Consider the following 25,855-nt stretch of genomic DNA (forward strand, 5'->3'; position numbering starts at 1 on the left):
TTGTTGTATTGGAAGCGGGCGGCACGAAGGTGTGGTGATTAGCACTGTCGCCTCACAGCTAGAGGGCCCTTCTGTGTGGAGTTTGCATGTTCGCCCAGTGTCTGCGTGGGTTTTCTCTGGGTTCTCCAGCTTCCTCCCACAGTCCAAAGACCTGCCTCACGCCCTATGTCAGCTGGGATCGGCTCCAGCCCTCCGTGACCTCGATAGGGACAAGCGGTTGAAGATCGATGGATGGATGTGAAGCCAGTGAAGATGACGGAGGATGGGAGCTTTGCGTTCTCTAGAGGGGGAGTGAGTGAGCATCCGGGTGGTCGGGTTTTGTACATATTGGAGTTTTTGAAGTGCAGTGGAGGTGAGGCCATTAAGGATACTGTTGCAGTAGTCGAGTCTGGAGGTGATGAAGGTGTGGATGAGTGTTTCGGCGGCTGAGGGGAGAGTGGGGCGAAGGCGTGCAATGTTGCAGCGGTGGAAGAAAGAAGTTTTGGTGACATGGATGTGTGACTTGAAGGAGAGAGTGGGGTCCATGATGATGCCGAGGTTTCTGACCAGGGAGGAGGGAGTGACAGAGGGACCATCGATGCAGAGGGAGTAGTTCCGGAAGGTGGGGAGGATGTAATTTGGGCCGAAGATGATGATTTCTGTTTTTTTGCTGTACTTTTCATGGAACGCTGTATTTAGAGTGCGTCCAACATGTCCTCTGTTCTGGTGTCCAAATAATTCAATTTTGGGCTCATCTGTCATTATTTCAGAAATCCTGTTTTTTGTTGTCTCTGACCTTAATGTTTCTCTTAGAGATCTTCCTCCCATGAAAGTGAAACTTGTGCAGTCTCTTTCTGATGATAGAGGCACGCACTTTCACATCAACACTTGCAGAGCCTGCTGTAGGTCCTGTGATGACATTTGAAGGCTTTTGGAGACTTCTTTTAGCATCTTCGCAGTCTGCTCTTGCTGAGACGATCAGACCCAGGCACGTTGGCAGTTGGTTCGAATGTCCTCCACTTGTAAACTGTTTTCCGTACAGCAGAAGGGCTGACTTTAAAGTCTTTTGAGAGCTATTTAAATCCCTTACCACTCATAAGCTGCTGCACTCTTCTCTCTGAAGGCCTCAGACAGGTCTTTGATCTCACCATGGTGTTCATGCTCATGTCAACAGCCAGGAGCACACCAAGCCTCCTTCAAAATGCTGAGTAACAATGTTCTAATCACGTGCCCCTGATGTGACACACCAGTGTGCGATTACAGCCATTTGAAGTGGGAAGAAATGTGGAGGTGTCCTAATTTATTCCTCACCAGAATTTGCATTTGTGTTTTATTACATTTGACAGAGTTTGAAAAAGTATTTTCTTTCAGTTTTACTTGTTTAGTTATATTACTTGAATCTCTCACTATTGTCAAAATTGATATAAAAGATCCATATTTTTAAATATGTTAAAAACCCATGTTTTCCTAGGGTAATTTTTTTACATGACTATATAATAAAACCTGTCAACTTCAAAAACCTAAGCAACCTAAGTGAAAGCTTCATTCTGGATCTTTTTTGCATAGGAGTTGTTTGACACCAACTTGTCTTCCACTGGAGCCTCACGCTCAATAATACTTGTGACACCTCGTTTGTGTGCAGAGAGAAATGTACGTGTCCTCGCTGCTGCTCACGTTGACTTCAAATGCACACTGAAGGAGGAGAGAACCTTTGAATAGCTGCTGGTTTTGATCCCCCCCCCCCACACACACACACACACACAGAGAAGTGAACACACTGTGTCTCTGGATCTGCCTGCCACACTGCCACAACACCAGAGGAGCTAAAGCAACACGCGCTCTATGTGCAACACGTGTTTATGTTTTCAGTACCTCAAGTTGGTCTTTAAAGCTGCACTTATCAATATCTTTGATCAAATTGACAGTATAATGTTAGAGAACCCACAGAGAATGATTCCCTCTTCATATCTACTGAGCATTTTAGCTACTTGAATCTCTTTGTTTTGGTCTTCAAGCCCACAGACTCTGCTCTTATTCACCACATCTGTTTTCACTCAAATAACTAGCTGCCTAGCACCAAACGGCAGACAGACAAAGTTAGTAACTAGCTACGTAGCTAGTGTATGTAATGAACTATAGAGTACTGCAGCAATGAGTCCTAAACCCCAGAAATGAGTCAGCATGTTTGCACTTCAGGTTCCCTTGTCTCAAAGTCAGTGGGTTTTTTTGTTAGATGCTGGAATTTTTGTTAATGAAATTCCTGCGTAAAATCATCCCAGGGTCTTTTTCAGCAAATACACTCATCAAAGAAGCCATCGAGACAATTTTTTACATGTAACAACTATTAACAGAGAAATCCAAGAGAGTAGCTAACAGTCGCTAACAGCCGAATGCGGCTAACACTGATTAGCTCAGGGCAGTACGGTGAAGGCATTCAAACGTCTTTTTTAATCACTAATACTGCTGAAAATAACAGAAAACCTTTGCAGCAGCATGAGAAGAGTCCCTACACAGAAAACAAAGCACCAATGGGCTCCTTCCTTTGGGATGGACTTTGCTAATCCACTTGAATGGACTTTACTATGAGAGGAGCTGGTACAGGGGCCAGTAGGTAAGTCTTTAAAACACTCTTTTAATAAACTCTGGTTTCACTAACAACGTTGTTGGTGCTTTGTTTTCTGTGTAGGGACTCTTCTCATGCTACTGCAGAGGTTTGCTGTTATTTTGAGCAGGATTAGTGGTTAAAAAAGACGTTTTAATGCCTTCAGCTTACTGCCCCGAGCCAATCACTGTTAGCCATATTCTGCAGTTAGCGACTCTTCAGGATTTCTCTGTTAATAGTTGTTACATAAAAAAAATTGTCTCGATGGCTTATTTGATGAATGTATTAGCCGAAAAAGACCCTGGGAGGATTTTATGCCAGAATTTCACTTTAATAAAAGTTTTGCAATTATGCTTCAAAACAGTTGAGTTAATTTGCGAAGATTATCTTGCTGAACAAAATGTGTAAATTTCATGAACTTTATTTTCCGCAATAATCCAAAATTCCACTGCTTTTGGTCAATGGAACCAGGGTGATGCTAACTTCAGGGTCACACTACAAAATTATCTCACTTCTGCAACACTTCAGCCACATATTTATATTCAGGAGTTGGAGACCAAAGGAGACTAAAAGCTGAGTGAATATTGGACAGAAACATGGCTCCATATCTACCAGTTGTAAAAACAAGTCAACTTTATAGAAAGCTGAAGTGAAAGCAGAAAAAAAAATCAACTTTTGTCAATCAAATACTGACGTTTATAAAAATCAACTATTCGTTTCTTTTTCAATTTGTGCAATAAACAATTTTTTCTTAAAGAAGAAGTGACTTTTAAAATGTCATTCTGGAGTGAAACTCTACAACGAAGTGTCAGGATTTGAAATGGATCCTGTAAAGTTCATCTGCTTCAAATCCCTCCGATTGCATTTTGTTTGGTTTTGTTTTAAAACCTTACAACTTTTTGCAGAACTGACACAATTTGGATGGAAGTGACGCCAAACCCGTAACATCGACTGTAGTCCACTGAAGTGCTGCGGAGAAAGAGCCAGTGTGGGACAGCAGGGACAGTGGGGCGCACTGAGGAGTCACTGCAGAGATTTTTTCTCACAACTTGGTATCAATGCATGAAACAATAACCAGTACTGTGTTACTGTGAGCAAAGCAGGAGATACTTTCAGCCTCACAATAATAATATCAGCCTGTGCTTTGCACGTTCTGGTGGAAAAACTGCATTAAAGGGACAGTTTGGTTGTTATGAAGTGAGGTTGTATGAGGTGCTTACTAATAGTCAGTTAGTTAGCTACAGTCCTGACTCCTGAACGTTACCTTAAAGTCAGACAGCCCTGGAGACAAAAACTGTGATTTTAGATCGCAAATACAGGAGTTGCTGGTCTACTGCCAGCCTCGTGAGACCATCCTGATCTCTAGGCACCATTGTATTTTACTGTCAGATCAGTCTGGTAACGTGGGGCGGAGAAAATTTGGAGAAGTTTGACCAGTGACCAAACCAATCAGAGTTGGTTTTGAGGCGAGTTGAACTGTGACGCAACGAGAAGTGACTGTTCAGTGTAAACAACATGGAGACTTCCACAGATGAGATGAGCAGCTATGGATCAAGCCGCTCACTAACTCTTTTTTCTCTGGATCCTTCTGTTGAATATGGACCGGGCTCCTGAAACTGGGCCTTTGATCCGTAAATTCACGTTAAACACAAAGAGAAAATCTCCTTTACCCACATGTTGTTTCCTTTCTGAGCTTTGTCTCAACGCTGTTAGTACATCACATGCTTCAGTGATCTGATTGGTTGATTTGGTCCGTGTGTTGGTGACAGACAGATGGTTTATCCAGTCAGCAACCAGTATTTTCACCCCTTCCCAAAAGATCTCCAAACCAGAGTTCCCAGATGGCTCTGCTGAAAAATGCGAATTATGAGTCAGGTTATGCTGCCGTGGTCCAGCTTGACATCTCCTGCTATTATTATTCATGTTTCAAAAAATTCTGTTGAGTTTCTGATGTTGCTGTGACCACTTGCGGTTTGCTCCAGGGGGGAATTGTTGGGTGTCTGTAAATCAAAGAAAGTGGTCTAGACCTACTGTATATGTAAAGTGTTCTGAGATAACTGTTGTTATGATTTGTCACTCCAAATAAAGTTAAATTGAATTGTTTTAAAGGGTTAGAAACTAACAAAACAGCAAGTGATTGATGCAGCGGTAGTCCAGCCCGTGGTAAAGCTGTGAAAATATTCTAAATATAGGGGACATACAGATTTTTTTAGCTGTCTACGTCCCTCCATACTGGTGACGTGCTAACTGTCATCCACTGTAGGAAACACATGGACTATGGATAACTACCTCATACAAACACAAAATAACCAAACTATCCCTTAAACTCTTGTAGCAATATATATTTATATATATGGTATATACAGTATACACGTTACTTGTGAAATTGCAGTTTCAGGAGGACAGAGGTCCAGTTCTCTTTTCAGCCACAAGGTGTCAGTGCTTCCTTATCCCATCATTACATCCCCCCCCCCCCCCGCCTGTGTATTGGAGCGGATGACTTTAAGTGGGGTCATTGGGTGCGTTCTATAATACAACCTGCATGTGAGCGAGCAGGACCAGTGACGATGGAGCAAGTTGTGGGCAGACAAAAAAAGAGAAAGCAAGCCTGACTTTGAGCTTTGCCACTGAAGAGTGTCGTCTGTGTTATTTTCAGTGCTGTTGAATGAGAATGAATGTGTAAGCTGTGTTTGCTGATTTGAACTACTTTACATACTGTCGGCAGTTGAATCTTAAAAAATAAAACTCTGACTACAACCAGCTCTTAAACTCCTAAAGATTATTTCAACTGGCTTTTATTTCAAACGTCCTAAGGACGGTATAAGGTTGGATATGCATCTTAGTTTAACGACGGTTTGTATGAAGAAATAACATCTTCACTTGTAAAGTAAATAAATCTCTTTGTTAAATGCAGTAAATCAGGAGTAATAAATAGCATGAAATGGAAATACGCAGGTAAAGCACCCGTACCTCAAACTTGTACCATCCAGAAGCTGGTTAGCTTAGCTTAGCACAAATAGCCTGGCTCCCTCTCTTTCAAGCCTTTATGCAAAGTTAGGTTAACCGGCAGTCACTTCATATTTAATGTACATATGTACTCCTAACAAAACATTTCCCAAAATGTCAAGCTTATTCTTTAAGTGCAGTACTTGAGTAAGTGCACTATTTTTGACCTTTAAATGTTCTTTTATAGGTTTTCTCATAGACTGAGTTCAGTTAGATACAAAAATAAAGAATACTCGTTGCAAGGGGCACTGAGGATTTTCATTTGCTCCTGTCTCATTGGCGTGTATCACAGAACGCACTGACTGTCTTTGAATGTGTCCCAGTTTCTACCAAGTGTCTGCTCAACAACACTCACCCCATGTTTGTTCCAGCTCTTTGCAGATCAGTTCAGCAGTCAGTGCAGTTCTAGTAAGTACAAACACACAGACACAGACACACACACACACACACACACACACACTCTCACAGAGCAATAATGATACCATTAAAACGTTAAAAAAATCAATGTGACATCAGGCAGTAACAGTCTGAAGAAGCATATCGGGGGCGTACTGTTAGCTGCCCTGTACGTTTATGCGCACGTCTGTGTTCAGAAACCTTGAAAGTCTTGAGGGTCTCCGATAAGACGAGTCTCAGCCACTAAGGATAGACGTCCGACCTGCTGAAGGAGGAAACAGTGCTCAGCTCTCAAATGTTTCTTACGTCAGGGTGGAACATATAATGAACTTAGAGCTGGACCACTTTTCTCACCTTCCAAATCCAAATCTAGATAATACACAAACCCTATAAGAAGAAGATTGAGTTAAATTGCGCATTTTATATTTCCCTGCAATTGCATCAGCTGAAGTGCTGATTTTTGGAGCTTGGGTTAGCTCGGACTTGTCTTTTGATTATCCAAGGTGATATTAGTCTGGAGGGGACGGTAAAGGGCTTTTCCTCCTGTGTTTCGTCTCATCCCATTACTTCCATACGTAATATTTACAGTGACTGAAAACAAATCAAATAGAAAAAGGTGCTATATAATGTACATATACGAACAGAGCTGCGATTGGTTCTTCCTGGTGAGGAACGTTGTGTTTGTAAGTGCCATGGTTGGGACTCTGTGTGTGTGATGCTTCACATCTATCTTACATTATTTTCACTGGTTTTAACAACGCTTCACCAGAATCTCTTGTTACATTGTCTTGGTTCCTGTTTTCGTTTGCCTTCATGTTAGGGTGCCATTAAGGCTGTCAGGAAAGAGGTCAGAGGTGGGGGAGAGGGCTGGAGAGGAGGGTGGTTGAGTTGGAACGATGTAATGCACAGATGGAGGGAGAGTCCCACCAGGATGTGGGAGCGATGACCTGGACGGAGCCGGGGACCGGAGGAGCTGACTCCTCTGCTGGTTCCGGAGTGACTGGGAGCCTCAGTAACGGTGGGTCTGGTGGGAGTACTGGGAGCTCTGCTGGGATGACGACGAGTATCCCATGGTGCTCTGGGGCTGGGTGGAACCTGGGACGTTGCTTTGGTAACCAAGGCGGGAGCTGGAGTGCTGATGGAGAGAAACCACAGGAGTGAGCAGCTCTGTGATGCTGTGGGATGTTTTTCTTGAACATAGAGACTGACTGTGTGAGCAGCCTCATCAGGAGCTGTTGAGAGTGCTGACACAGAGGCCGCTAACACGTGGGGCTGCAATTAATGATCTGACTCCCCTATCAGTGGATCGGCTTATTCATTAACTCAATAACAACCACAAACTATAGACCGAGGGCATCCAGAGGATGGATGGCTTTCCTACCTATACTAACAATCAGAGGCGTTCTGAGCACTTAGACTTCTCTTTATTGATCCTTTGGGATGACTCCCGGAGGGAAATTGAGTTTCCAGCAGCTTACAAAACACTTAGAAAATAAGAAGGAATAAAAAAAATACAGTATAAGATCAACAATAAACTCTTAGCTAAATAAATATAGAAAGTAAAACAGTAAACAATAAACTCTTAGCTAAATATATATAAAGTAGAGATAAGAATACAAGTTAAATGAAATTGACAGGAAATTAAATTGAATGAGTGTAGAGAACTGTATAGAGGATACATGAAGGGGGCGTTATTTGTCCCAGCAGCTGAGTGAGCAGAGACGGGCAAAAACCAGAGTCACTATAGGCCGAGCATTCACTCCATGGACTGAGAGAAAGGAGAGAAACGCCATCCAAACGCACGCCCAAATGACTACATTTCTCCTTGATGCTAACATCACTTTCATCTTTACTTAGCTGGAACGGCTAACACTAACGCTAACTTCCAGTCAAGCGGACCTGCGGCTCTTTGCTGCATGTCTCCCCTTCAAATTCAATTCAATTCAATTTTATTTATAGTGCCAAATCATAACAGAAGTTATCTCAGGACACTTTACAAACTAGGAAAAGACCACTCTCTCTCTCACTCCATTTCCTGTCTTTCTAATAAAGGCTTGAAAAACTGCCAAAAAATAATCTTTAACAAAAAAAATGTCATCACAAGTAAAGAGACAGAAGTAAAGCTGGACGTCCAGACTGGCTGCTGCTTAAACCAGTTGAGTCACACAATGACAGGAAACTGGGACCTCAGCTGAACTCAGTCCAGCTCACTGTCGATTACAACACTGCATTTATTAAGGAGCATGATAGCAGAGTGGTGCACGGTGGGACAGCCATGCTGACAGCGACGGCTAGCCCCCCTCCACCGGTTTATTTATACACATGCTGAGACTTGACAGCTGTCTCACACGCAGCCTCAGCCACTGCTATATATAAATCTATATCTTTTATATACTTATCTGTACACCTGATGGTGACGCCCCAACACAGCACACTCATACAGAGGAGGGAGAGGTCACAACAGTCACCTCTGTGGCACTGTGCCCTGCGGTACACTCAGTGACAAATCTCTGGCCTTATTCCACCACGCTCTCTCCATCACTCAGACCCCGGCTGTCTCTGGCCTCTCGATAAGAGCCAACGCCGCCAGAGTAGGAAACAGAAGCGAGCCGGCACCACGGTGATTCCCTATCAGCTCCGTCAGCACAACAATGTGGCCTGAACAGTCCTTACCGGAAACACCACCGGCTGTTGTTGTCTGCTCTGTGCACACACGTCGTCCAGACACACATACTATAGATGACACTACCGCTACACTACTGATATTACTTTTCTGTGTACATGTTCTATCTGTAGCATTGACAGGCGACAGCACAGCCACACACTGAATATTTAGAACCTAAGCTGCATGGAACAACTGTCATTATCAGTCAGTTCTTCTCTAATGAATCACTTTAGAGTATCATAGAGCTAGACTTATTATCGGCCCATACTGACCTGTAACAGACATATCGGTATCGATCAGTATCCATGTACAGGTTTTCTGATATATACACTGATATAGAAACCTCATTAGCTGAATATATAAGGGAGAAAACGATGCTTGGGGTCATTTAGACATGGTGTCATGTAGCAATTTCTTTCATTTAAATGTTAAGCAACTATATTAGGGCCATTGTATGAAAAGAGCAAAACTACGGACCCAGAGGAGGGGGCATTATCAGGGTTTGTACACCTTTACCAAGGTCAAATCCAAGCACTTTCAAGGTCCATTTCTACGAATACAATGCAAATTATTATTTCTCCATTTTTATTCGTTAAACATGATGTCAAAAGAGATTGAATAATGTTATTAACAACTAAAATATTTTTGTAATACCAGAAGAATAAGAAATTAAATTATATAAATTATCTATACAGTATATATTCTATTCTATAACTATTTGTGTAAATGTGGATACAATTTCAAGCATTTTCAACAACTTAATCCGAAATTTAAACACCTTACAAACGTTAAAAATACATTTAAATACATACAACATTAAAATTCAAGCATTTTCAAGGATTTCAAGCACCCGTACAAACCCTTTATTATTTTGAGAAAAAAGTGGCAAATCTAAAAGAAGCTGAAGCTGGCAGGTATGCAGCGCCGGACCGTCGTCGACCCAACCTTGGTAAAACTATTCCCCCCAGACTGGCATCCCCTTTCTCGTAGTGATTTTCACGCTCCCCGTTGTAAGCATATTAATCGTGTTTTGTGTTCTGTTTTCTCTCCGTAGTTCCCGTGTTCCCGTTTTCCCCGTCCGTCTCCCGATCTCCCGACGTCTCCCCGTTCTTGTATTTCCGTGTTTGTTTAGTTAGTCTTTTGTGTGATTATCTGTAGTTGGTTTCCGTTGGTATTATTAAACGTTTAATTTGTAACTTTCTTTTTGTCCGTGTCTGCATTGAGTCCACCTTTGTGTTATCCCTGTACCGTTCATGACAGAACGGTCCGGCCATAACATGGACTCCGCGGACATGGAAACCGAACCCCCGGGTTTTTCCGTGCGTCACGCGGTTTCTTCTCAGGGTTTACTCCTCGGTAAACATTCTCAGACGCTGCAAGGAATTCTGGAGACTCTCAGTCAGTTGACTGCCTGCGTCTCTCGTCTGGAGTCGAGCCAGGTGAGACCCGTCCTTGCTGCTCCCGTGAATGCTGAGTCACCCGCTACTGCTGTGAGTACTTTCTTACCTCGTGAGCCTTATGTACCGGCACCAGAGCGTTACTGTGGAACGCTGGGTGATTGTGGAATTTTCCTTTTCCAGTGCTCTCTGGTGTTCGGTCAGCAGCCCCGCACATATGCTGCGTTTTGGAACAATCCCCTGACTCGGCAGGCTTCGTTCTAACAGTTCTCCAGTGAAATCATGTCTGTGTTCGATCATCCCGTCGCTAATAGCGATTCCAGCAACCGGTTGCTGGATTTACGTCAGGGCTCCGCTAGCGCTGCGGATTACTCCGTTGAGTTTCGCACGTTAGCGGTAGAATTAGGGTTGGATGATCGGGCACTTCAGTGTTTTTTTGTTAAGGGTCTTAATGAGGAGGTTAAAGACAGTTTAGTGGGTAGATCTGAAACTGCTAACCTTCAGGAACTCATTAACCTCGCCATTAAGATTGATAACCGTATGCGTGAGAGACGCCGCGACAGACGGTCTGAGTTTCCCTTGACTCCTGTTCCCTCAGTTAGCTTTCCTGAGCGGATCCCTGTGACACCCGTGAGCCGCCGGGTTCCCTTATTCTCCGTCCCTGACCAAGAGGAACCCATGCAGCTCGGCTGTAGCCATCTGACCCCCGCGGAACGCGAACGGCGTTTCCGGAACCGTTTATGCATCTATTGTGGGGATCCGAACCACCAGATTTCTAACTGTCGTAAGAGGTTAAACTGTCAGACTCACCAGTCACAGGCGGGGTTTCTGGTGAGTCGTTCGGTGGTTCCTAATAATCCCCGTCAACGCATAAATTTGAAAGTGGTCTTGTCGTGTGAGGGCAGGGAGTTTTCCCTTCAGGCACTCGTTGACTCAGGTGCCGACACGAACATTATTGACTGTGATTTTGTTGCCAATAACGCCATTCCCGTGAGCCAGCTAGAGACCCCCTTAAGTGTCAACAGTCTCAGTGGAAGCGAACTTGCTCAGATCTCCGCGGAGACTTTGCCCTTAACAATGTCTCTGGTTGGTAACCACTCAGAGGCTATTGTGTTTCATGTCATGCCCTCCACCAATGCCCCAGTTGTTCTGGGACTTCCCTGGTTGATTATAGTTCATTAAATCAAGTTGAGAGAACGGACCCCGATGGGTATGCTACATCCATTTTTTATACAGTCTTTGGTTCATGGTAATGAAGGAACATGTAACAGTGCAGCAGTGTGGCTCAACAATGACCGAGGAAGAAGAGATATCATACTATACTTGTTGACAGATTCACTACTGGTTTGGGTCTTTTTATGGGATTTGTTGACAAGAAAAATATAAGATATCATTAGCTAACAACTTCCTTCTGGAGTGTAAATCCCACAAACCTGGTACTCTGACTGTAGCACCCCGGTGCCTGAGGAGGCCCCGGAGGGCCCGATCCGAGGTTTCTTGTTAGGGGGACCCTGGTCCTGGTGTTGTAAACCCCCGCCGGCGGTAGCTCCCGTGGCTCCAGCAGTGCCATTTGTCTGCTGGGATGGAGCCTGCTGGGCTGCCGTCTGCTGCTGGTTCTGGGCTTGAGTCTGACCCGTCGTCTGCTGATGCTGCTGGGTCTGGTTCTGCACATGGACACACAGGGCAACCCAGAACAACTTAGCAACAGTGATCAAGAGACTGCAGGGAGAGGAGATGTGATTAGAAAACCAAAACTGCACTGTGCATCTACACTGGAGATCCAAATTAAAGAACAAATGATAAATACTTGATTAATTCTGATTGTTATTTTTTTATTGTTCAGAATTTGACAGAATTTCCTGTGTCTATACCACTGCTGTACCAGCATGTTTTATATGTAACCAAGGCACAAAAACCTTTATTTTGTGGAAAAACAGTGAACAAAATGAGAGCACAGTAACCACTGTGTCAGAAGAGAAGATTTCAACAATGTTTTCTTCTCTAGGATTCAAAAATGAACAGGAAGTGTAGAGGCTCCAGCTTTGAATGACTTCAAAGCTGTGGCCAGGTGGTTCATTCATATAATATTTAGACAGTAATGATGTTTTTAAGAGTGTTAGGTGATATTCATATACCATCTTTTACATAAATGTGTTCACGTTCTGAGGGCGTCACACTGGGATGCCCTTTAAGTTTTTCCATTTGATTGAACCATGACAGGACAACAGACTCTTTCCACCTAGCTACGACTAAAGTCTCCCGACTTGGCCTTGAGGCCCCTCAGGTCACTGTTTTGATGACATGCAGCTTGACTTGACAGTAAACACATTACTTGAGATTCACCTTGGACTTGGAGCCTGTGTAATGTTACCTGGTGTTTGTGAGGGCGGATGTTAGCTTATGTTAGCCGGATACAATCCGTTCTCTCACAACTCTGTAGCTAGCTAACATTAGCCTGATAATTAGTAACTTGTGTCACGAATCAACCCTAGCACCAGAATAAAATGTTGATATTTTGATTGAGAAGAAATTAAGAAACAAATCACTTCATAAAGTATTAGCTATAGGTTTTAAAATAATAAAGGTGGAAAATATAAAATATTTAGAATTTTTTTTGAAGGGTTTGACAATGACTTTCTGTCCCGTTGTGTTTCCATGGTAGCAGCCAATAGCGTTGGGCGTTGCTGGTTGCCAGGGTTGTCTGTTGTTGGGTGCAGCTACTGTAGGCCGGCACTGGGTGAAATGGAGTTTGCCAATCCTGCAGCTGCTTCGGAGCCTCAGTGCAGGGGGCGTTATTTGTCCCAGCAGCTGAGTGAGGGGAGACGGGCAAAACTCCGACCTGCGGCTCTTTGCTGCATGTCTCCCTCTCTCTCTCAACCCATTTCCTGTCTGTCCTTAATATTAAAATAATAAAGGCTTGAAAACTGCCAAAAAAGAATCTCTAGAAAGTCCAGAAAGTGCAGGTAAATGACTTGACTTGCCCTGAAAAGAACTGATTTGAACCACCTGAATATTTCGGGACGTCGACCAAATGACTTTAGTCCCATGTCTGCGTAGGAACAGCGCGAGGTAGATTGAAAGATCTGGTTCGTTTGGCGCTAAAGCTTTTTAATATGTGATGGAACATTTGGAACAGCTCACCAGATGGACTGACAGAATCTGTCATAGATTTTAAAAACTGCGTATTATAACAAACTCGAAAGAGGAGGTGGGTGAATGGGCTTAGTTCTTCAGTCTAAATGTGCTATTTGTACAATTAGTGTATAACATTGTCACTGTTTTTATCCTGTCATGCTTTTATATACACCACCTGGTTTGTTTCAGTTGGTATATTGTATCTTTCTGCATGTTGTTTGAATATTTTGTGTTATATGTAGGTTGTTTATGACACGGTAAAACCAAAGTAAATCAAGCCCCTTATCCTCCTCAGACTCTGGTGTGAAGCAAAACTCTGTCTCAGGTCTCTCAGCGTTGCGACGATGCAACTAACATGTAGCAGCGTTCGTCTCTCATAATGCAACGATGAGACATGATGGGCCCAACAGTGGTGAGAGAAGTCTGCAGATCCTTTAATAGTAACTTAAATGGGAACTTCAAAAAAGCCCGTACAACAATGTCAAAACACTCCAGTAAAAGTCCTGCATTTAAAATCCTACTTCAGTAAAGGTACATGACTACTATGAGCTCGATTTATTTTAAAGATATAATCCATAATATTTTCATCCAGTTAAATGTCTATTAAGTTCCTCTCTATCACAGAGTGAGTTAAAACAATGGTGAATGATCATGTGACCCACTAATGAAAACACTTAATGCCTTGTTGCCGAGTATTCCAATATACATATGTGTGTCCGTCAGCCCACATCGTCACTATCGGTTTTGCTGCGTTTACTTGTAATCAGAAATCGGGAACTTCCAACTTCTGAGTCAGGCTTGTAGTAAGGGCAGAAGTTGAACATCAATAGGAACATCTGTGTGTGTGTGTGGATTTAAGAGGGTCACATATAGGGAAAGGACTGGAAGTAGAGGGGTGAATGTGTTTTATATAAAGTTTACAAAAGAGCAACAAAAAAAAAGTCAACACAGAGACCGTGACCCTGACTGTGATGGAGGCTCTGAAAGAACAGGCTCACCTGCAGTTACAACTTACTGCCACAGAGGCCGCTAGAAAGATATCTCAAATCTTACAGGTTATGACTTTAAGTTTCAAAAGTAAAAGTACGCGTTCTGCACAAAGTCTGCTCCTGTAACTGACATCTAAAGGAATCTGTCTGTGTGTGGGTCCTTTGCATACTTTTATCCGATCTACTTCACATTTGGAAGGTGTGATACTTGGGACCCAGTGACATTCTTTGGTGCAATTTGGCCAGACGGCGGCGCTAAAATGCACTTTACGTTTCGGCCTGTAACCTTTAAACTGTAAGCCTCACAAACAAAGTTCTTATTTAATTGTTTTACAGCCACATCTATCCACATAGACCACGCACATTTGTGCCTTGAACGATTTTTTCGCCATTTTGAACTGTGTCCAAATCTGTTCCATCGCTGCTCCTACACATTTTGCACATCACCACTAAATTTGGTACTGAACTTTCCTAGACCACGCCAAAAAAAGTGACTTTAATATTTGATGTTTGATGTACAAAACATGTCATATCTTCTGAACGTTCTGCGCTATTGCAACCTCATTTGGTGGAAATGTGTACCGTATTTTCGCGACTATAAGGCGCATATAAACGTCTTTTTTTTTCCTCAAAATTTGCGGCGCGCCCTATAGTGCGTGTGTATAATGTGTGTTACTGCGGACGTTGTTGAGACCACCGTGAGAACGTTCAAGGGGGATAGTGGGCGTGGATTGTGTATAAAAGAACAGGTATGTGCTTTACGCAGAACATTGTTGTGATAACAACCCTGAGAATGGCAAAGAGACACGCCTATGAAGCACAGTTTAAACTGAAGGCTATCAGCTACGCAGAGGAACATGGAAATCGAGCAGCCGCGAGAGAATTCAAGATTAATGAATCGATGGTTCGCAAGTGGAGGAAGATGGAAAACGAACTCCGACAGGTGAAGAAGACGCTGCTGAGTTTCCGCGGACATAAGGCGAGGTGGCCCGAGTTGGAGGAAAGACTCGAGCGGTGGATCATTGAGCAAAGAACGAGTGGGGCGAGCGTTTCGACGGTCACTGTTCGACTAAAAGCAGTAACGCTAGCTGAAGAAACGAAAATTGAACATTTTCAAGGAGGTCCGTCGTGGTGCTTTCGTTTTATGAAACGGTGCCATTTTTCCATCCGGACCAGGACTGCAGTAGCGCAGCAGCGTCTGGCAGATTATAATGAAAAGCTGGCGAGCTTCCACTCCTTCTGCAGCAAACACATCGCCGACAAAAGCATCCAGCCAAGCCACATCACCAACATGGACGAGGTGCCGCTCACTTTCGACATCCCGGTGAGTCACACGGTGGAGAAAAAGGGGACAAGAACGGTAGCGATACGCACAACAGGGTATGAAAAAGCTTTGTTTACTGTTGTGCTTGGCTGCCACGCAAATGGACAGAAACTGCCGCCTATGGTGATTTTTAAGAGGAAGACTTTGCCTAAAGAGACTTTTCCAGCTGGAGTCGTTATTAAGGCAAATGAAAAGGGCTGGATGGATGAGGAGATGATGAAAGAGTGACTGAGGGAGGTGTATGTAAGGAGACCAGGTGGTTTTTTCCGCGCATCACCATCGCTGTTAATCTGTGACTCCATGCGTGCCCATCTCACAGCCGATGTGAAAAACAAGGTGAAACAAATGAACGCTGTGCTTGCTGTTATTCCGGGAGGTCTGACAAAGGAACTTCAACCGCTCGACATCGGTGTGAACCGGCCGTTTAAAGTAAGGCTGCGAGCGGCGTGGGAGCGATGGATGACCGACGGAGACCACAGTTTCACGAAAAGTGGAAGGCAGCGCCGGGCAAGTTACGCCACAGTTTGCGGATGGATTGTAGATGCTTGGGCTAACGTGTCTGCTGGCACTGTTGTTCGAGCTTTCGCAAAAGCCGGCATCATTTCCGAGGAGCCGCACGGCACGGAAAGTGAGTCTGACAGCGAAGAAGGGGAAACTGGCATGTCTGATTTAGCGCAGCTGTTTAATTCAGAAACAGAGGATGATGACTTTGATGGCTTTGATTAAATACTTTGTGATAAATACATGTAATAAATACATGAAATACATACTCAGTTTTGCTCCCGCTCTATTTTTAAATATGCAGTAGAGGTATTTAAACGTAGTAGAGAATATGTACCGGTATATAAAACCCGCGCCCTATAATCCGGTGCGCCTTATGTGTGTGTTAAATACAGTAATGGCACACATAACTGAGACTGCGCCTTTTAGTACTGTGCGCCGTATGGTCGTGAAAATACGGTAGATATGATGTCTGAATGGCCATGACACATTTGCTGCTATTTGGCCAATAGAGGACACTGTAGCAGCATCATCTTACTTTTAAGGGAGGAATCTTTCTGTGTATGTACGCATTCACGTCCTTCGCATGTCTCAAGAACCATTCATCCAATCCACTTTCCACGTGGCAGGTGTGTTATGGAGAACCCGACTGACTGCAGTGTCAAGTGTGAAATAGATCGGATGAGCGGTTCTCGAGAAAGCTGCAAGCACCACTTCAAGCAAAGCAATTGGCCCGTTCCTAATGGGCATGTGCTCCTAACAGGCATTGCCCCAGTACAATAAATGACATTACAAGTACAAATAAATAACATTACATTACAAGTTCATACACTGATGTTTGAGCAGCATGTTACCTTTGTAGGTGCAGCTAGTTTAACTACTTTATATACAGTTATATTAGTTTAATTCAGTGGTTTCCAAGGGTCACCAGATAAATCTGAGGGTTCACTTAAACTTTCTTCTAATCATTGCTTTTTAGGTGAAATATTCAGGACTTTCACCTGTTTGGGCCTTGTGAAGTTATTGAACTGAAGAAATAATTATTTGGGGGAACTACTAACAACTCCTCCCTGAAACACGTAAAGTGGTGCGACTCTTTAGCAGTGGGCTGTATTCTATAAGCTTATCATGTGTTTTTTAGGTACAATTTTATTATAGAAAATAACTAGTAACTACAGCTGTCAAATAAATGAAGTGCAGTAAAAAGTCTCTCTATAGGCCTGTTTCCATCAGGGTGAAATGTTGCTGCTCGGAAAGTTTCAGACCACGCCCTCTCAAATGACCGTTCACTCGCCATGTTTCCATGACAAAAAAAGGCCCCAGAGGGATTTAAGAGACTCTGGAGGTGACGTATCACTCTGAATGGGTTTGGATCATCACTGATCAGTGATACAGCAGCGCTTACCTCTTTCTCAAAGTGACAAATACAGAATAGTTTAAGTATGATTTAAGGTGGCCGTATGATTCACAACATCAACTTATGTACAAATAACATGAAAGAAAACACTCCACCTTAAAAATACACAGGGCCAACAAACGGAGACTCACATGCAAATTAAGGGCGTTATAGAGATAGACCCGCCTCATTCTGGGTATTCGACCATAGTGAAAACGCACCTTCTGAGATGAGGCCCTCTGATTAATTACATTTTAAAATAAGTGAAAGGACAGAACCAGTCCATGAGTGGAATATAGAATATTGTACTTGACTAGGTTCTTAAATGTCCCCAAGAGGATGATCCTTTCCATACAAGTCAGTTCTTTTTCTCTGAATGTTTATCCTACAGTGCTGAAAAACTACTTCAAAGCTGCTCAGTTGATAAAAGCACAGAGCACAAATGGCCAAATGATCACCTACCTGAATGAAACCACCCACTCATGATTTTTAAGTGTACTGTTGAAAACTCCCTATAACATGCTGCTGCTGCTGCATTTCCAGCTTGTGTTTTTCTTCCTCATTATTCATCATTATTCTCTCTGACAATCTCACTCCATTCCACAGCCTGCCTTTAAAAAATGCAATGAAACAGCTAATGAGGTGTCCTAAAGTGTCTGATATCCCCTGTGATTATTGGCCTGTGTTCTGTTAATATGGTGGTTCCTATCCAGACAGACAATATTACAGATAATATACAATATGCTGTGCATGGACTTACTCTATATAACACCAAATAGTTATTTTCCATAACTGCACAGATTGGAATGGACTACTCTGCTTAAACCACAGCCACTCACCACTGTTGTGTCCTTAAAGGTTGAACACGTGGAATCTTTATTAAAGCTATGTTTAAAAAAAAATAATAATACACCCGCGGGGTGTTTTGAGGGGTACACAAAAAATAAAAGTATTCTGAATTCATTATTTTTTAAATTTTTGACAGGTTTGACAATGACTTTCTGTCCCGTTCTGTTTCCATTGTAGCAGCCAATAATGTTGGGCGCTGCTGGTTGCCCGGGTTGTCTGTTGTTGCTACAGAACAAAGAATCATTTTGAGTTGAGAGCTAGCTAATCAATTACAAAACACTCAAAGAAAGACTTCCAGGTGAAGACTGACTAATGTTAAATACTTAAAAAATGAAAATGAAAAAATAAAACTCATCGATTAGTCCAAATTAGTGGTTACCCTGTATGATTCATCACTGACATGGAGCAGGCTGATCACTGACACACTGCAACAAACCTGGCAACGAACTGGCAACCCGACTGCTGGAATTATTTTTTGTTGTTGCGACTACGATCTTGAGACACTGGATGGAGCTGTTCTGCTCATTCTCCATATTCAGCCTTTAAAGTGTGGGCAATACCACAACGTAACATTTGTGTTAGCAATATATGTAGAATAAAGATCACTTTACTATTTCAACAAGATGAAGTAACATTTGAAGCCATTTGTCTCCAGAAATGAGCAATGATTTATAATAATGATGTGTCAGAATAAACATATAAACATAGGCTGTGTTATAACAACACCTTAAATACAGTATGTGTGGCGGCTGGTGGAACAGTGGTTAGAGCAGTGGCCCCATGTAAAGAGGCTGAAGGTCCTGGAGGCAGGGGCTATGGGTTCGACTCCGACCTGCGGCTGCATGCCCCCCCCCCCCTCTCTCACCCCATTTCCTATCTGTCCTATATCATAAAAGGCTTGAAACTGCCAAAAAAGAATCTTTATATCAAATTATTTTTTAAAAATAAAGTATGTGTCTTGATTGTTAAATCTGTGTTGGAAGTAATGAAAGGAGATTGCTGTGGTGGCCAGATGATAACACGATTTCATGCGGTGGCATGCTGTGGATAGTTACCTTTTCTGTTTTCTCCTCAGGCTCGTCTTCATTTAGAAACTCTCGTTTTGGGTAGGGGATCTGACACCCAGCAAACACACTAGAGACAATCACAGAGAGTCAGTCACTGAAATGGTTCTGCATTAACATCATGTACCGCTCTGATTCCACCATACCAACCAGATCACAGGATAATAACTGGCAGGTAGGTTCACACTTTAAGAGCAAACCCCTCATACTTAAAGGAGTAAATCATGGTGGGCTTGAATCAAGACAAAGGAAAGCCTCTTGCTGAGGTTTACTAAAGCTCACTCTGTGGTCGGTAATGGGTCCTCCAGGAAGTACGGGTCCTGCAGCGCCTGCTCTGATGTGATTCTTTTGGTGGGGTCCATGGTGAGGAGTTTCTGGAGCTGAAGGCAGAGAAGAGTAAGACAGTCTTACAAGATGGTTTTATAATGCACCACTGTCTCGATAGACAAATCAGGCGAAGTACCAGAAGTGAAGGAGCCTCCATTACTGTGGAGGCGTCTCCCTCCAGTCTGATGTGATTGAATGGGAGCTGTCATAGAAGTGAACCTTTTCTACAACCTTCACAAACCTTTACCTCATGAAGAGAGCTTGTGATTATTTACCTCCATCACTGATTAACTCAGATACTTGACGTTTACATTGTGGTCATTAGGTTGCCCAAGTTAGAGCAACTTACTTAGCTGACATTACTTTTTCACTGTGTTAAGCTAGTCAGCCTCATGAGATTGACAAGTGTGAACCAAAACTTCCCCTCTGTTAATATTCTTGTTCCTCTTCTGGCAAACTTCTGCACGCCCAGCGTATATATGTAGACCGTACAGCCTCAGAGAGGGGGGGGTTTCATGAGGTTAAGGTTAGAATCCACGTAGACCGTACGGCCTCAGACAGGGGCGCTCTTCATGAGGTAAAGGTTAGAATCCACGTAGACCGTACAGCCTCAGACAGGGGTGCTCTTCATGAGGTTAAGGTTAGAATCCATGTAGACCGTACGGCCTCAGACATGGGCACTCTTCATGAGGTAAAGGTTTGAATCCATGTAGACCGTACGGCCTCAGACAGGGGCGCTCTTCATGAGGTAAAGGTTTGAATTCATGTAGACCGTACAGCCTCAGACAGGGGCACTCTTCATGAGGTAAATGTTCGAATCCATGTAGACCGTACGGCCTCAGACAGGGGCACTCTTCATGAGGTAAAGGTTTGAATCCATGTAGACCGTACGGCCTAAGACAGGGGCGCTCTTCATGAGGTAAATGTTCGAATCCATGTAGACCGTACGGCCTCAGGCAGGGGCACTCTTCATGAGGTAAAGGTTTGAATCCATGTAGACCGTACGGCCTCAGACAGGGGCGCTCTTCATGAGGTAAAGGTTTGAATCCATGTAGACCGTACGGCCTCAGACAGGGGCGCTCTTCATGAGGTAAAGGTTTGTCTCGTTCACATTCATTTTTTCTCCAAAGTTGAAGTTTCTCACTGCTGTTGGAGCAGCAGAGAGTTGCACAGGTTCTTCCTAGACATTGTTGTCAAAAGTAATGCTGCATAAAAAGTACAGGTGAAAGTAGAACAGGTTCACTTCTAATGACAGCTCCCATTCAAGCACGTGCATACTAGAGAGAGACACCACCACAGTAATGACGGCGCTGCTAGATGGCGAAACACACAAACGGCTCGTCGGATTGGTCTAGAGTGTAGTCAGAATGTAGGACATACTCTTCAAGAGAGTCTAAGAGCGTGATCACACTATCCTTTTGGCCGCGGCCAAAACCGTTTTTTCAGCTAAAGTCTAGTACCTTTAAGTAGTGTGAGCTCACCCGCTCCGCGCTCAACTGGGGCCAGCTGGGCCGCCACGGCCCGCTTGAAAGAGGTGGGCTTTAGCGGAGCCGTTTGCACATGTACGAGCACGAGCGTGCGCACGTGTACGAGCAAGAGCACGAGCCCTACGGCAGTAGCGTTATGTCCGCCTGTTCGGACATGTAAATAGAAGGACGGACCATGCGCGGACATTTAACAACAACAACAATGGTGGTGAAAGGTTCACGTTGTGTTTACTGCAGATTTGGTCGGATGAAAATATTCAAAAACAGTCGACAAGACGCACAAAAACTCAGAGGTCTACGGAAAGATTTGTAAAAAAAGCCACACACACGCGATCAATGCGTGTGACGTGTTACGGCTTGAAGGCGTATGGACAGCAAGAAGCATTGGCCGAGGCCCGGGTAGTGTGAGTACAAACGGGGCTGGGGCGCTGGGGGGAGAGGGAGGGGGGACAAGTACCCTAAAGTCCGGGTCGTGGTCCGGGAGGACAGTGTGATCACGCCCTAAGGGCGTTCACACCCATACCCGTACTGAGTGAGCAGCGTGGGACTCTTAGCCCTGGTTACACTTGGCTACTCCAGTTTAGAGCACTGTCAGATTTGACAGTGGCATTGACTAATTCTCATACTTAGAATTTTCTCTAACCTGTTGTTCCAGTCATGTAGGCAGACAGTCGGCTTTTCTCCGACCATTTGACCTCACGTTTACTATGTACAGTATGTGCGATGTGTGAATGGAATTTGAATTGTGACTAAATCTTCTTCTATCAATGAATATCAGTTTCCTTTGAGGTTCAGATTTTTTGTAATTTATCTGCATATATGGACACAGCATCGTTGGCCAACAGTTGAGTAGATGTTAAACAGCTGCCTCAAGCTCCTTCCTGCAGGTTTCAGTTTAGCTGCTGCCCCCGTCCACAGCAGCTTCTGTGTCAGTACTTCCTGTCTGCTTCTCCAAACTGGCCACGTGCTAACTGTCATCTACTGTAGGAAACACACTGACTAGAAGAATCTCACACAACCACATTTCAACAAAATCTGAACTATCCCTTTAAGGATCTTTTACTGCAATGTTTGAAACCACACAGACATTTCTAACCTCTTTTATTAAATCAATGTGTGAACTGATTGAGGCTCCTGTTCCACATGTGGAAAATGTATTGGTCTCTTTGGAGTTCAAGCTGCAATATTGCATAACTAGTGACTCTAAATGACAGTTAGGAGTACGCACTTACTAACTAACTCACGCAAAATAGATGTGTTAATACATGTAAAGTGTAACATACCTCGGGGTTGTGAGTCATAATGCAGTTCAACACAATATGCAAAGTTCTAAAGGGCAAAACAAGACTTTCAAAAAGTTTTTCCCGAGCGATTCTGCACAGACTGTCCATTTTCCCATGTTCACGTGTGTGCAGCTAATCTTGTGTACCTACCAACAGAAACACTTTGCTGTCTGGTTTGACTTTATGCTTCTCCATGTATTTGATTAAGCTGCTGTTTGCATACCTGTTAGATGAGAAAACACAACAATACACTTAAACAAGTAGTCTGACTGTATTTCATATTTTCTTTATTGTTCTATGAGTTTGGGATCATGGTCAGATCCGCACTCACGTTGTCCTCCTGAAGTCCTTCTGCAGTGTCGGGTACTCTGGCATCTTCCTAATGTCTTCCCAGTCCTTATCTGTGGAATACAAAGGCACACAACCCAGCTCATAGGTCTATAAACATACAAATACATTATACAGTATATGTATAGGACTGGAGCTCCCCTCACTTTCTGCACTTTTTTCATATACAGAGTGGGAAACTGACCCTGTGCTGGATTTCCTGGTACAGAGGGACAGCTAATCACTATACAGTATAATGTCAGGACACTGACAAAGGCAGTACGCCAACAATCAAATATTAAATGAATCGCCACTATTCCAGGAATCGATTAATTGGTTTGAGTACATTTTTAAGGAAAAAAGTCCAAATTCTTTGACTGCAGCTTCTTAAATATGAATATTTTCTGCTTTCGTTCCTCCTCTGTGACAATAAACTGAATGTCTTTGAGTTTGTGGACAAAACAAGACGTTTGAGGACGTCATCTTGGACTTTGGGAAACACTGATCCACATTTTCTCAGCATTTTATAGACCAAATAAAATGGTGAAAAAGAGAGACAGATTAGTCAACAATGCAAATAATGGTTAGTGACAGCTCAGTAGGCAAACACTAACTATGTTACACTATACTCAAACATTTGTTTTACATGTTTAACGTGTTAGGCTTTGTACATTTTTGACCTCTCCTGGAGCAACATTTGCAACTGCTTTGCATGTGTTTAACAAGTAAGTGTACTCATGGTGTCTATAAGACCTGGAGGATATGAAGTCATGTAGTCACAAGGAATGCAAACATCGCTTTGTTTGTTTCAGACAATCTCCTTTAGGTAAACACTCGACAGAACTGGGAAGCCGGAATTCACTTGACATTTATGTAGCCCTTTACTTTATACTAAATACAATCACATTGGTTATGAAAACTAGTGTGATGACAACAAAACCAGTGGCTGACTGCTCCTCTGTGGCCTTGTCTGTGTGTAGTTGTGTGTATTGTGTGCAGACCTGCGGGGAAACCCATGACGCTGAATATCCTGTCCAGCTGGTCATGATGGAAAGGGTTACTGGTCTTGATGTCTTCCTGGCGACAGTGAAAGATGGGCTCGGACGTTAGCAGCTCCGCAAAGATGCAGCCAATTGCCCAAATATCTGGTACATGTACACACACACACACACACACACACACACACACACACACACACACACACACACACACACACACACACACACACACACACACACACACACACACACACACACACACACACACACACACACACACACACACACACACACACACACACATACACACACACACACACACACACACACACAGATGCCACTGAGTCTGAGTGCTCACTTAGCTACAATGCATAGTACTCTAGATAAATGAAAAGTAAAGTCGGAAGAAAAGCTTTACGTTTTATTACCTGCATGCACCCGGATCAGTTTGAACCCAAATGATAAATGTAAGTAGATTTTTTCGACTATTTTAATGCAAAAAGTCAAATCCTCCACTGGTTTCTGCTGAGAAAAGTATCTGGGAATCAGGTTTTTGTAAAACAGGTCAACTCAGATTATTTGACAAAACTGGACTTGGATTAGACGTCAACTAACCTGACCCGGGAAGGTTCAGGAAGATTCAGTCTGGTTCAGTTGGGTTCAGCAGGGTTCAGCAGGGTTCAGCAGGGTTTAGTAGGGTTCAGTAGGGTTAAGTAGGGTTCAGCAGGGTTTAGTAGGGTTCAGTAGGGTTAAGTAGGGTTCAGCAGGGTTTAGTAGGGTTCAGTAGGGTTTAGTAGGGTTCAGCAGGGCTCAGTAGGATTCAGTAGGGTTTAGTAGGGTTCAGCAGGGTTTAGTAGGGTTCAGTAGGGTTCAGTAGGGTTTAGTAGGGTTCAGCAGGGCTCAGTAGGATTCAGTAGGGTTTAGTAGGGTTCAGCAGGGTTCAGCAGGGCTCAGTAGGATTCAGTAGGGTTTAGTAGGGTTCAGCAGGGTTTAGTAGGGTTCAGTAGGGTTTAGTAGGGTTCAGCAGTGCTCAGTAGGGTTTAGTAGGGTTCAGTAGGGTTCAGTAGGGTTCAGCAGGATTCAGTAGGGTTTAGTAGGGTTCAGTAGGGTTAAGTAGGGTTCAGTAGGGTTCAGCAGGGTTCAGTAGGGTCCATCAGGGTTCAGTAGGGTTCAGCAGGGTTCAGTAGGGTTCAGTCAAGCCACTCACTAACTCTTTTTTTCTGTGATCCTTCTGTCGAATATGGACCGGGATCCTGAAATTGGGCCTTTGATCCGTAAATTCACGTTAAACACAAAGGGAAAATATCCTTTACCCACATGTTGTTTCCTTTCTGAGCTTTGCCTCCCCGCTGTTAGTATGTCACACGCTTCATTGATCTGATTGGTTGATCTGGCCAGAATGTTGGTGATAGTTGGTCCAATTAGCAACCAGTATTTTCGCCCCTTCCCAAAAGATCTCCAAACCAGAGTTCCCAGATGGATATGCTGAGACAATGAGAATCAATCCTTCTGGAGGAGTCAGGTTAGGGTTCAGCAGAGTTTCCTCTATTATACATCTTGAGGCGGCCGCAAGATTTGATGTGTTGCTTTAGAATTTTATTTAAGTTATACTCTGTAAGATTTGCATCTATTTCATTTTCTGTTAAGTTCCTCTCTATCAAAGAATGAGTTTAAACCTTGGTAACTGATCATCTGACCCACAAATGAAAGCACTTGTATTTGCTGCTTTATCCAGAAATACATTTGAGCGTCTGTTTGCGCAAAATTCAACACTGCGCTCTATTAGTGACGCTTTTTACGTCAGCCAGCAGATGGAGGTTGGCTTACATGCTTTCTGACAGGGGGTTAAAAGGGAATTGCAGTATTTTTCAACGTGGACACTATTTCCCCATGTATTTCTCTGTAAGTGACTAACCAGGCAGACCAGTGAACCAAGAACAGCCATGTACGTCCACTAAAAATGCCTGCAAATACAAAAACAAAACAGTTTTAGCGAACACATATTGTGGGTGTGCGGCAAGCTCGGTTCACAGCGGCCAGGCTGCAGCACTCGCACTCAATACTGGACCAATTTTTTTTTTTCAAGTTGAACACAGTCTCTTACACAGAATTTCATGGGGAAATAGGGTC

The 25,855-nt window shown here is 43.4% G+C and overlaps 1 protein-coding gene across 1 annotated transcript in view; it reads right to left on the minus strand.

Annotated features, from left to right (window-relative positions):
- Positions 1-2,557: 2,557 nt before the first annotated feature.
- The window catches only part of cdk19 (cyclin dependent kinase 19), a 94,808-nt gene continuing 71,510 nt past the window's right edge, over positions 2,558-25,855 (minus strand). The window contains exons 7-13 of the mRNA XM_083933842.1: positions 23,729-23,872; positions 22,732-22,801; positions 22,551-22,623; positions 19,586-19,683; positions 19,295-19,373; positions 11,479-11,709; positions 2,558-7,118 (exon numbers count right to left, since the gene is read on the minus strand). Coding sequence (XP_083789968.1) covers positions 6,993-7,118; positions 11,479-11,709; positions 19,295-19,373; positions 19,586-19,683; positions 22,551-22,623; positions 22,732-22,801; positions 23,729-23,872 — 821 coding nt within the window. The 3' untranslated portion in view covers positions 2,558-6,992. The remainder of the gene's footprint in view (positions 7,119-11,478; positions 11,710-19,294; positions 19,374-19,585; positions 19,684-22,550; positions 22,624-22,731; positions 22,802-23,728; positions 23,873-25,855) is intronic.

This window comes from Echiichthys vipera (assembly GCF_963691815.1).
Source record: "Echiichthys vipera genome assembly, chromosome: 19".
Lineage (NCBI taxonomy): Eukaryota > Metazoa > Chordata > Actinopteri > Perciformes > Trachinidae > Echiichthys > Echiichthys vipera.